Below are 13,283 nucleotides of genomic sequence, written 5' to 3'. Positions count from 1 at the left end.
AGTGCTTTTCTATTGCACTTTGCAAGTGTGAAATACTGTTAAACCCCTTGTTTCACTGCAGTTGAGATATCATTATGACAAGAACTGTGGAAGCATTACAGTTCTTTAAGATGGGACTTGAATGTCCTGTCTGGCCAGAAAATACACATAAACACAAGAAATGGATTGGAACACCTGTCCCTCCCACACCCTGCCTGTGGAGTCCGGAGTCAGTGCTGTGGTCGGTTTGTACAACTGGTGAGGTTTGAGCAACAGAAGACAAAATCACCTCCTGTAGGGAAAGAACGACACATAAGCATGGTGTATTTTCATTGTTTAGTGCCTATAAATAGCAATGTACGTACTCACATGTAAAAAGTTTGTAAAATAGTAAAATTGGCCTGATTGGCAGCCTCTTCATTTTGAGAGCCAGGCTTTACTAAAGGAACATCTACTCCAAATAGTGACCAAGGCACATGTATCCAGAAGCACAATTTGCATACCTCCCTATTTAGTTTGGGTGGAGACTCACTATATGCTTGACTGAATTGCATGCTTATTCAGTTACACTGGATGGTTATTTGTAGCAGGAGATGCTCAAATTGGGTGCCCAGATGTTCCCATCACATTTTTTAGCCTTTCTCTAATTTTGGGATCTTCTGACTAGCTTAATCCCCAGATAAAACTACTCATTATCCTGTATCTCTGGCCCAAACACGTGGTGGGACTAAAAGCCAGTAATGCTGGTTCACTTTCTGCTGTCAACAAATTGATTGATCAGTCATCCCGCCTCTGGGAGCAACCCTTCTAGACTTTCCAAATACTAAAATTGATCTAAAATGCAGTGTAGATAGTACATCACTTGATGAGACTGTATGCTAATACAGCCTGATGGTACAGTGATATTTACATGATGCATTAGTGTAAAATGGTGACTGAAAGACAGTAGTATACGGCAGCTTATTAATAAATACTCTAAATACCAAGTAAGGAAAATAATTATTTCTTTAGGCTAGTTTCACTGCCACTTTCGGGGGGAAAAAAACACAAAAAACCACAAACAGCAGTGGGCAATCCATTCTAATGGAAAGGAGATGTGACATGAAAACTGCCTCATTTCAAATCAAAATGCTAGTATTAATAAGATGGGAATATATTTTGCTGTACTTTCCATCAGTGTGGTTTGATTGTTTCACCACAATATGCTACTGCTATAATTTCTGCCTTAAGAAAACAAACAACAAACACAAAACAAAACAAACAACAACAAAAAACAACACAAAACCAAACAACATAAAAAAAAAAACCAAAAAAAAGGCCCAAAAAAACTTCACCACTCTTCAGTCATACCAGATGTGTGAAAAACTCTGCATTGGGTAGCACATAATCAATTATAGGAAATTATTTGTGTGCAAATTTCTTTTCTTTGTTTCCACAGTATTACAAATATTAAGAGTACTTTCTAGTGTTGTAATGCAATTAGTAGTCCTGCTTGATAAAAATTAATCTATTTTAAAAGCCTAAAAAGTACCCTTCTTCCTTTTAATTATGGTCCAATTATCTTCCTCCATAGAGAACCAGGGGGCTGAAAGAGGCCACCTTAATTGAAAGAGATGACCAATATGTGTTCCCTTTAATTTATTTGTTTATTTAATCATTAATAATTTGGTCCTTTAATGCTATAAGAATCATCCTGCTTTTATTCCTGCATCTCAAAAGCCTAAGCAGTAGGTGCTGATGACAATTCAGTCTTGTTACTGTTTGTAGACTGAAGCTTTACAAACTCTGGCTTCTGGTAACCGTTTGCTGAAGGTGCTGTTGACAGGTGCTCCAGCTACAGACTGTGTATGGAGGAACTTAAAGTCAAATATCTATCCTTCCTTTCTCTTACTGATTTGAATCTCTATAGAGAGAGCAGGTTGAGTATTGTGCTAGGAGATACTTGCCTAATTCATTTTTTCGGCATTAGAATATTTTAAATTTTTAAATAGGACATATTTCTAGTCTTGCCACATGCTTGGATTTTAAGCAGCATGATAAAACCTTCAGAACAAAGGACTTAGTACAGCAATTTTTATTCACACATCTGCCTGAGAATCCATTTATGTTAAGACTGAGGAGAGAGAGAGAGTTAGGAAGATCCAGGGGTTTAGTTACATAATAAAGCTTCTGAAAGCACGGCTGAGGACCTTGTCCACAGGTATCACTGGAGGAAGCATCACCTGGGTTCAGACTAGTAATTATTTTCTTTTGACTCTACTTAATTAGCTTTTTACTGAAAACCAAATCCAAGATCATTTCCTTTTCCTTTCCTTTTATTGTAGATGGAAAGTGTTATCCCTCTGTCTTTTTCCTCTCACTGATATTAATGTTCTAGGGAGACATTTCACGGATGTTGGTGACTACCTCAATTAGTCAGGGGGAGATTTCCTTTTATTCTTGAAACAGTAACTTCTGATTTATGCATCTTTTCCCAATTGTTCTAATTTGCTGAAAAATTTATTGACTATTTTTTTGTGAAACCATGTTTGCTAAATATTTTCCTACTAGACTTTTATGTTTAATTGTCCAGGTTCTTTCCATAAGTAGGCAACTTCCTTTCCCATTCAAGTCCTTGAATTTTCATACACTTAGAATAATGAGATAATACAGTATTATCCTTCTTTTTTTAGAGGTTCTGCTCCATTGACATCTACCATCTCAGAGAAACTATCATCTTTTTCCTGCCATATCAGGTTACCATGCTGGAGCTTCTACAATAGCAGGAGTTGGGAACAAGAGGTAGAGACATGGAGGCAGACACCCAGTTTGTCTAAGTTCCTCCTATAAAGGACATCAGCCTCCCAAAAAGTCTTCAGGATATTTTTTTTGCTCAGAGCAATAGAGAGAAACTCAAACCTTGTTGTCACTAACTACATTGACCAAATGTAGCTGCTAAATTCAAATGGATTATTTGAATACTGTTTATTTCAATATGCAATTAAAGTTTTATAGCAAATTAATTTCTTAGTATATTCTCTGGCTGTATTGAAAAGTTATCTGAGTTTTGTATTACATCAGGAATGAAGATAGCAAAATAAATGTGAGTACTTTGTGCTTTTGGATGACACTGAAGTAACAGAACAAATCCATTATCAGCATTTATCAGATTTCTCAATATATTTTGCAATATATTGACTTGTCCTTCACTTCTGATTTGTGGCTGTGGAATGCACTGCTGGATGTCTAGAGCTGCCTGCATTTTCAATTACAGTTCTTCTGGCTTGCACTTTAGTTAGTGTAGTGATTTTCATGAAGTTTATAATCTTTCTGCATACATGCTAGAGAAAAAAGAAAAAAAAAAATTTGGCCTAGTTTGTAACATTTCCTGGCACTGGCAGAAGCACAACATGCTGAATATTGTTCATGTTGCTTATTATAGTGTGTGAGCTCTTTGCTGTGAGTAGCTTGCATAGTACTTTGAAGGAACAGAGGAACTAGATAAACTGTTCCTTACTGAACCCACACCTCTCTCTTTCTTCTAAGATAATTCTTATCAAAATAGTCATGTTGCAGAGGGGAATGTTGTCCAAAATTCACCTGTTAGGATAGTGCCCTAAGCTCAGGGGCATCCAGAGAGGCAGCGAGAACAGGAAGCATGCTTCTGAGGGAGCAAAAATGCTGATACAGCTCTTCAGTTATCACATTCTTAAGTGCTAAAGTTGGTTGTGATAGAAGGAAAGAGAAGAGTATAATTATTTTAGTTATGGTGGGAAATTAAGACTTAGCAGTTTTAGTAAAGATTTAGAATAATTTTCTGCTTCCTTCTTATTTCTGATTTCTCTTAGTTCTATGGTCTTTCTTCATGTTGTATCTTATCCCTGTTCATAGTTTTGTAGTTTATCATTATAGATGCCCACATTTGAGATGTTATAGTTCTCTGTCTTTAAACAATTATTGAATTAAATAATTAAATATTAGGAATTAGGAATAAAAGTAGAAATTAGGAACAAAAATATAATGATACAGTTTTGGTTATATTAAGTTCAATATATTTGCTAAATTTATCACCAACCTCTCTCCAAATATTTCCTGGGCCCAGTTGTTATTAGAGGGGATTGAGTAAAAACAGAACCTTAATCTTGTTCTGGTTTGAGTTTGTGGAATTGTTAACAAAGAAAAACAATTTTTTTGTTCTAGGATGAACTAATGAGATAGTTCCTTTACACACTAGATATTCAGTCTTTTGTGGTGCTTAAGAATACTTTTCAGAGTAGAATTACATTCTGTATGTGTTACATAAATAAAACTCACAGGCATCTCTAGTATTTACTAGGATAATTAAACTAACACACTTCAACCATGGAATATTTGGAGTATCCAGAGTTCAGATGGCAAGCTCACAATTTTTCACTTCTGCAGAGATTAACAGTTTTAGCTGTTTGAGAGGGCACAGAGCATGTACTAATTACAGAAAGTTCATTCTGAATTTTAAATATCTTATTGTTCCCGTGTTAGAGAAAAAGCTAGTTCTTTAAACTTTTTTAATTGCTTTAATGGCAATAAGGATGTACAGATGTACATCATTATTGATACTGAAAGTGTGGTTTAGTAGAGATTCCCCTGCTGTTCTTTGCAGGCCAGGATAATTTGTGGGGAACTTGCTATTATAACGAAAAACTGTAGAATGTCAGAGGTGCTTTTCACTGTTTCTTTAGAATTTTTTTCTTTAAGATCTCAGCGGCATTAACCTGACCTTGATTCTGTTCTAGTCTAAGAAATGGCTGAAAAGCATGCTTTAAAGAGGAAAATTATAAAGAAAAATATGTAAAGTGTATGTCACAAACCACTACAAATATTCTTAAATGCTTATTTTAAAATCTGGTTCTGTTTTACTCTGAACAGCAATATTGATAAATGGAGAAAAAACATGCTGCCTACTAATCACACATAATTGTACAGGTAGCAGGAGCTCTTTAAGAAAGACAAATCACTGCTGTATTACAGAATGAGAGTCATAAGAAGCTGGGAAACAAGAGCCCAAAGCAAATAGGAAGGCTGATTTCCACTGACAGCCATTCTTGTTTCTAAAAGCCTCTCCAAGGACTCGATCTTAGCCCAAAGCTTTCAGCGTGGAAGTCTGCCCTATTGCAACCACTGACAACACCAGTCTTAGGCTACTATTACAGTCCCATTCACTGCATTTCTGTTAAGAAACAAAGCAAGCCACCAGAAGCCATTTAGATACGGCAACGAGCTACTGCAAGGTCTCCAGCACTACTTCTTCCACCTACTTTTGTTCTCCCAGATAGAAATAAATTTTTTCTTGAGTCCTTGGAGGGGATCCTGACTCAACATTTTCATGAGTCTCAAAAGAATAGCAGCTCTCATGATTCACGTGGGATTTTCTGAACCATCTCAGGGGCATCTGTATTGTGCTTGACTGGGTGTGTTTCTTCCCTTCTTACAGTTCTGTAAGGATATAGGTCACATACTTATTAGTGTGTTGGCTGTGAGGGTGTTTTGTTGTTGATGTTTTGGGTTGGGTTTTTTATGACATTTTAAAACTATCCTGTCGTGAACACTCTTTCCCCCACCAGCAAGGTTTTACTGATCTTTTTCTCCTAGCCTAAATTTTTGAATACAAAGTGCTAAACATTCTGAGCACCTTGTGAATAATTTTTCTTTTCCCCTTCATTCTTCTTTGCCATTACTGTTCTTATTTGAAAAGTGAATCGTTGTCATCAATGGAGATGCTCACTCTGGAATTCCTACAAATTTTCTAAAAAGGCCCAGTGAATACCCTAAAAAGCATCAACTGAAACACAATTGGAAGAACTATCCCTTAAGATAATTTCCATTTCTAGATACATCAGAAATAACTGCATAATGCTGAATAAATTGAGATACATTATGATACACTATTTGCTGTAATACCACAAAATTGCCTGAAATGAAAATAGTATTTCTGTATCACCAGTAGTGTTGTAGATCTCTGCCATAATTATGATATTGCTGAATAGTTATTAAATATTCTGGTTTGTTTCTCAAGGCTGTCTTTTTAAGGAAAAGGCTGTCTGTTTCTGGAAAAAAACCTTTTGTTTTTACAAAAAGTACGAATTTCTTTGAATGAATAACTTTTTATTAGAAAACCTTGTTCAATAGTTGAGATGATAATAATGCTAGCACTGATCTTTGATTCTCCTTCAGAGTACTGTAAATCCAGCTTCTAAGTATGTTGTAAACTATGCATTTTTTCTTCCTCACAAGACTCTTGGCAGATTTGTGGTTAGCACACAGAGATGCTGCAAATTAGATGTTTTTAAATGCAGCTGAGAAATGGTTTTTTATTTTTTTTTTTTTAAAAAAAAGAGCCAAAAGGAAGAATTTCCTTCAGAGGGTAATTTTATACTTTGTCAGTTTTGAAATAACATATATCACCCTTGCTGTCAGAGTGAAATTAGTATCTGGTGGCCAGATACCATATATGTTTACATACTGTTTCTTTCATCCCTGTTCATTTGGGTTGCAAACCCAGAATGAAGAAAACACCTTACTTATTTGAATTAAATCTGATTACCTTGCTTTCTGTAATCCTAACTGATTTTTTGACTCCCTGGTGTTTGGTGAAATGTAAATTGTTTGGTGATTTTAAAATGCATTCAATTAATATTTCTCATAGCAGGATTGTGTCATAGCATTTGTCAGTGCTTTGTTTAGCTAATGTCCAGAGAATATGCTCTGATTGTATTCTGGATAAATAAGTTAGGCATTTAAGTAGAAACCAGTGTGACTAATGTGGGATATCAAATTGTCTAGGATTTGCAATTCTGTATATGCTTGAAGAATGCATGTGTGAAATTATAAGCCATTTCATAACCTTGACTTCAATTTCATCACATAGGTTTGTGCTGGTGTTTGCATTGCAACCAGGTTGGGCAATCTCAGCACTGATGGGTGATGGATGTTCTCTACCAGAGTGTCCAGTTCTTCATTACATTACCCCAGGACTATAAAAGCCCGGTGGTCAGGTTGGCTTCATCAAGGTCTTTTCGCTGATGTGTATTCTTCAGCATATGAGTGAAATATGTCTTAGTCCATTTAAAGGATGTCTTTATGATTTGGAAGCACAAACATATGCCCAGCTTGAATAGATTTACTCGTGACACCAGTATCTAAACATCACTGCAAGAGCGCTCAGAAACAATTCTGCATAGCAAAGGACAGTGATTGCCTGTAACGGCTGCGCTAGGCAGAACTGGAAAATTACTCTTGCAACCTTAATTGTTGAGGACAGCAACCTTTTTCTGTGTATGTAGATACCTAATAGATAATATGATACATGCCATAATGCATATGACACACTGTGTACTAGAGGGATGGGCTCCACAGTATTCAAGGAGTTAAACTGCAAACGTGAGAGTTTTCCAGCAGCCTATCTTCAGTTGAATTTCCAGGTTAATTTTAGCCAGCATTTCTCTACCATGTTTGGATGTTTCATATTGCATTAAAGAATCATCCTCCCCAGGTTTTGTATTTTTCCTATTGCATAATTTGTTGGGATGTCAGCCTAATAATAGTAACATAAAGTGTGACTTGCTATAAATGAAAAAGTGAATGTGGACATTTTAAGAAAAAAAGCCGTTTTTATGAGAGAGACAGTGGTTTATGTGAGAAACTGAAACAGGAAATATCGAGTCCTTTTCGCATTTATGCTGTAAACTGATTTTGTCCTATTGGACCCAAGTCCTTCTCATGAGGGGTTGGGTAGACTGGGACCCAAAGGCCATTGGTTCCGAGATCAGTTTATGGCATTTGTTATACTGACCTGACACTGTCCTTTGTTCCTGACATATCTGTACTATGTTGCTCTCAGCCATTTTGGGCTTTATTTATGATACTATTTTCACTATTCAAATAGTATCAGAACCTACAGGCTATTAAGAATCTCGCTGACAGTATGCAGAGATTGAGTATGGTAAATTGATGTTTAACAGTAAACAAATTCTAATGTAATTCATCCTTCCTTACTACGGTCTTGCTTTGAAACATGGATTGGAAATTGAGAGCAAGAAAAGCTGGTTCTTGCTCTATCATTGTCAATGCATGGTATCTGCTGGGTGCTGAAAGGGTTTTAATTTCTGGGGCTGCCCATTTGGCACGCTTCTAACAAATGTAAGGTTTCCGGAGGAAAAAAGAAGATCCAAGGTGCTTTGTGCTCTCTCTGGTTTATTTTTTCTCTTTGAAGTTAGTTTTGTCACATGATGGTCTAATTTGAATTGTACACTGAATCCATCTAGTTTGTGGGACAATTAAGATATAAACAAGTGTTCATAAAAGTATAATTTGCCAAACAAAATAAACATTAGATTCTAGGGATTTCTGATTATCATCTGAGCTATGGGAATAGGACGGTGAGTGAGGGTTCATTTTTCCCTGGAATGGGGGAAGGCAGAAGGGTCTTTGAAGATCTTGTTTAATTGATTCCTAGATGTAACCTTTTCCTGTTTTTCATTTGGGGCTTTCTGGCTCTGCTCTCCCCTTCAGAATATGGGATTTATGTAATACAAGGAAATACCAGCACCTCAGTAAATGCTCCACAGGTTATTTCTTTCAAAAGGGAATGTAACAAATTTGTGCAGAGTGAAAATTAAGGGAAGTTTTTAACTTTAGAGCAGCTACAAATTTAAGTACTTATTTGAAGTAATGTGGGGTTTTTTTTCAGATAAATATCATTAATATAAGTGGATGTTCTGTGTGTTTGGCAGTGTTCTTAGCATATTTCTACATCAGAAGATGTTTATGAATTTTGTTATGATGCACACCTTGAGCCTATTTGGCCATGACAAGAAGGAATACTTTCCTGTAAGTGTTATCAGCAGCTATAGAAGCTAAGCTTCCTTTTAAAGTGAGAGCTGCTGATCGTTGACTTGAAGATAACTGTGCTGATTAGAACAGACAAGTACAAGAGGTTTTAGGGGTTTTACTGAATTTGCAGACTTACAGCACTATTGCCCCTGGTTTTTTGCTCAGAACTTGGAAAGCTGTAGTAGGAGAACTATGCAGGCTATCTTCCTGACTTCTCCACTAGCTTTCCTATTTTCCCAACCCTCTGAAGGTACCAGAATCAGTAAAGAAAGCCAAAAGAAATCTGTATCAACTCTTGCCTCTGATGTTGCATGTAGCTTTCTGAAGAACTGTTAGCTACTCGTAAGAGTAGAGAACTTGGAAAAGGAAAGCTAGGGAAAATAAAGAACATGAAGAAACAGCTGTAAACTGCAGCTGTAGGAATTATGTAGTACAAACATGTTAGTATTACAATAGCTTAGAGAATACTGTTAAAGCAGGAGAAATCCAGTAACATACCCTGTCTAACTCCAGAAGGCTCTGAAGTAGCCTAGATGAATAGACAAAGATGGGACTACTCTTTCCTTTTTGATACCTATAAAATAAAATGTTTTATAAGTATTAGCCAGAAAGTGATCTGGAAGAGAGGGGGAAAAAATCAAATAGGATTTATACTGGGAAGTGAAACCCAGCAGTTCAGCAGAAGGGTGCTTTCATCACTTGCCTCCTTTGGAGCTCATTTGCTCTTCTTTTGTATTGGAGTAACCAGTAAGGTTAGTAGCTAGATCTAGCAGTCATTCCTTTTAATAAAACTTCTTAACCTTAAGAAATTTTACTTTATTATCCTGTGACATAATAGTAACGAATCTTGGGAAGTTTATCTTAGGCTTTAAGTTTCTAGTCATTCTGAGTATAAACAAAAGCTTCCAAATGAGGATCCATTTCAAAGCGTGCAGCATCACTAACCCCTTCTGTCCCAGTAGCTTATGGAGGAGCGAGCTTCCTCTGTCACCTAAGACAGGTACTGACTGTGAACTGGCTTAGATGGGCAAGATTACCTTTTTCATTGTTGACAGTTTAATAGAAGGCTTAATGTTTATTTATCTGTCCTACTAGATGGAATGTTGGGTTGTGTAAGGAATGATTAGTGCTCAGGTTGTGTTCAAGTCATATCCAGTCCTTCCTTTGAGAAGGAGATGGAGTGCCTTTTACCTTAGCTGTGTTACATACTTCCATGCTAGAAAACAAACAACCCCACCGCCACCCCACCACCCAAACTGTCATCCTGTCAAACAGCCACAACCTCAGATTCTCTGTAACATTCAACTCCAGCATAGGTCAGATCCTGAGCAGCACAGCTCCCCTAAAAATCATGGAAAAATTTAGGATGACAGCAGCTTCCATACAACTAGATCCATTTAGCTCTTACGATCAGTGGAACACCAAATTAGTGTTAAAGCTTTCAGTGCTCTCCCTTCCTTAATAACAGTGTAAGCTTTGGATTTTTCTATCTGTGTGCTGAGTATGGGGGGTTGAAATGAAGAAGTCAGGACTTCAGTCAGAAATTCATGTTTAATGTTCTTGGCTCTGACATAACTTGTCAACCACTTTTGAACAAATACTAAATATTTCTGTATGCGTGCTTATACAAAATAGAAATCCATACAATAAACATCTTACTTCTTGGGATGATGTGAGAGCGGTCAGTTTGCATTGTTATTGCTATAAAGAGTAAAATAAATTAGATTTGATTTCTAGAGGCAGTGTAAATATTATTTCTTTGTTTTTTAAACAGTAGAATTTTTAGGATAGACACTTAATAAGGTCGTATTGGTAAGCCAATATTAAGCTTGCAAGTCTATTGGATCTAGCATCCTATCTGCAGGCATTGTAAATTATATTGACTTCTGTACAGCAGGGGTTTTCTATTTCATTGTTGGGTTTGGTTTGGTGGTTTGTTTTTTTGCTCTTGGTTGGTTGGTTTGGTTTTTGATTTGTTTTGTTTTTGTTTTTTTTTTAAGTTTTGTTAACTGTGTTTTTCTATAAAGCACATATTTAGCAGTGCATATATTGCCATATATAATAGACCTCACCAGACAGTCATGCAATTCCATTTCAAATTGGAAAGCAACATTATTAATACTTTGAAATAACTGGAATAGGAGTGGTTTTTAATCATCAAAGTTGTGCCTTTATTGGACAACTTCTGATGAGGCACAGAGTGAACAAAAGATGGAGCTTAATCCGTTTATGAAAAGACTTATATGAGGTAATTTCCCCTAAACAAGGCTGGACATAATGACAAAAAGTCCCACCAGACTTATGGGTTTCATAAATGAAGAGTAACATTAGGTGGAGAAATCTCACTAATGGTTCAAAGAAAATCTGTTGTTGTTCTAGCCTTAATTCAAGTCAAATGATTATATCAACATGTATTAAGAATTGCTATTTTAGATCTACCTGAACCAAACTCTAAAACTGATTTTATTTATTATTTTATTTTTTATTTTCATTTATTAGTAGATCATGATGGTTCTAAGTACAAAGCCTTAGCTGCTTGGTTTGTAGTGTCTGAATTTCTGTTCTTCTCTTTAGATAAATACGGGGCACCAATCGCAGTTGACTGTATCAAGTGCAGAGATGGGAAATGAAAGGAGTCAAAATTTGGAAAGCAGCCCTTTTATGTCAGATCTTCTGAGTGACGTACCCTTTGCCCTGGCACCACATGTGTTAGCAGTACAGGGCACCCATAATGATGTTCCTGACCGATTGCTCACCTACGACATCAATGATCATTTATCAAGATTTTGGTATGACTTTACACTTGAAAATTCAGTGCTTTGTGATCCGTAATGTTTTCTTTATTTTTTCTGTCTGTGTAAAGGAACAAGTCGTAAGGTAAAGATAAAGACTTATTTTAATTGACTAATATTTGGGGTCCTGCCACTGGTATATCAGATGCATTGCATCAAAAGGATTATTATTCACAACTGTGTTATATTTCTTAGCTTTAAGTGAACTGTAACTTCCTATGTCAAATATTATGTTTATTTCCAAAGAAATCAAACAAAACTGTTTCAGCCTGAGTAGCAGACTGGCTGTTAGTATCTACTTCTAGTAGGTAGGCTGCAGACACAAACATTTCATAACTTTAAGGTGAAGTCTATGCACGTCTGCACTGTTTTGTTATTTCACTCAGATACTAAACACATAGATCCTGTTACACATGTTAAGATCACCTCTGTTTTTCTACAGATAGAAACCAATATTAATGCTAAAGCAAAGCTGCTTTGTACTACCGGACAGACAGCTTTTCACTTAAATCAAGTTTTAAAACTTAGAATTATTTATGAGTACTTAAAAAACTATGAAGACTTAATAGAATTGGTTAAACTTACCAATTTCAAAGTGAAAATCTCTCCTCCCTTTCCAGTAGATGGTATTTTTGACCATCTCTTTTTGTGCCTGGAGAAGTCCTCCCCGCCTGCCTGTTGGCTGCTGTTTGTTCTCATTACCACATGTGTTCCTGATTTATACACAGATCAGCTTTTCCATTTTAACCTCTTTGCCCCCTGAAGAAGGAAATATCAGGACACGTACTTTTAATGGTCACACCCTTCTTTTTTTAATTTGTGTGCCAGAGATACAGATGGCAATGTTTAACAACAGGAAAACATTACATTGTTTCTTATTCAGCTAAATTAAATGGCTAAGTACCTAAACATGCATTCTCACAGACCACTGTGTCTCCCGTTCACAAGCTTTGAGCATGTTTTTCCCGACTAAAACCAGAGCTGCTGTTGCATGAGCAACAGCTCTCTGATGTAACATCATGATTTGTGATGAATAATGATCTGTGTCACACAAAAGACTACACTTGTTTTCTCTCTCGGGGTAGAATATTTATATTGTGCCAAATGTTAGTGGATATTTTCATATATTTTCTATGCTCTGTGATAGCTTAAAATACATATATTTTCAGACTTGCATCCTCTCACAGTATTTGAGATAAATACTATAACTGATGGAGAGATTACATTGTGAATATGTCTTAGATTGTTACTCATGTTTCAGATTTTTTAAATGTATGTATTTAATATTGTTGACAGCTATGTTCATAAATGTTTTGAAGTTATTGTTTCAGGGTAAGTATCTGTGCTGCACTCCAATAAAAAAATGCTGAATAAGAGTGAGTTATTTTTTATGTGTGAGAGTTATTACTCAGCTTCACTTGTAATGTTTACTATAGGTGTGATCATTCAGACTTCATCAGAGCTTTGAACTTGGAAATTAAATTTGGAAATCTTTTCTGTATCATTTAAAAATCAGGGTCCTTCTAATCAAATATGTCACACTTTGATCTGGTGCTATGTTGGTGACTTGTGGTGATTTAGGTAGCATCCATGACACTGCTCTGAGGATAGTATGTTTGTGAGCTGAAAAGGACTCAGACTGCTTTGAAGGAGGAATTAATTTTA

The 13,283-nt window shown here is 36.1% G+C and overlaps 1 protein-coding gene across 5 annotated transcripts in view; it reads left to right on the top strand.

Annotated features, from left to right (window-relative positions):
- The window catches only part of UMAD1 (UBAP1-MVB12-associated (UMA) domain containing 1), an 85,663-nt gene extending 72,665 nt beyond the window's left edge, over positions 1-12,998 (top strand). For all 5 annotated transcript variants that reach the window (XM_042802239.1, XM_042802241.1, XM_042802240.1 and 2 more), the window contains one exon: positions 11,401-12,998. In XM_042802239.1, coding sequence (XP_042658173.1) covers positions 11,401-11,658 — 258 coding nt within the window. In that variant the 3' untranslated portion in view covers positions 11,659-12,998. The remainder of the gene's footprint in view (positions 1-11,400) is intronic.
- Positions 12,999-13,283: the final 285 nt, after the last annotated feature.

Source organism: Tyto alba, unplaced genomic scaffold (genome assembly GCF_018691265.1).
Source record: "Tyto alba isolate M040663 unplaced genomic scaffold, T.alba_DEE_v4.0 Super-Scaffold_38, whole genome shotgun sequence".
Taxonomy (NCBI): domain Eukaryota; kingdom Metazoa; phylum Chordata; class Aves; order Strigiformes; family Tytonidae; genus Tyto; species Tyto alba.
Note: the sequence above shows the minus strand (reverse complement) of the source record. Positions and strands in the feature narration are given on the sequence as shown.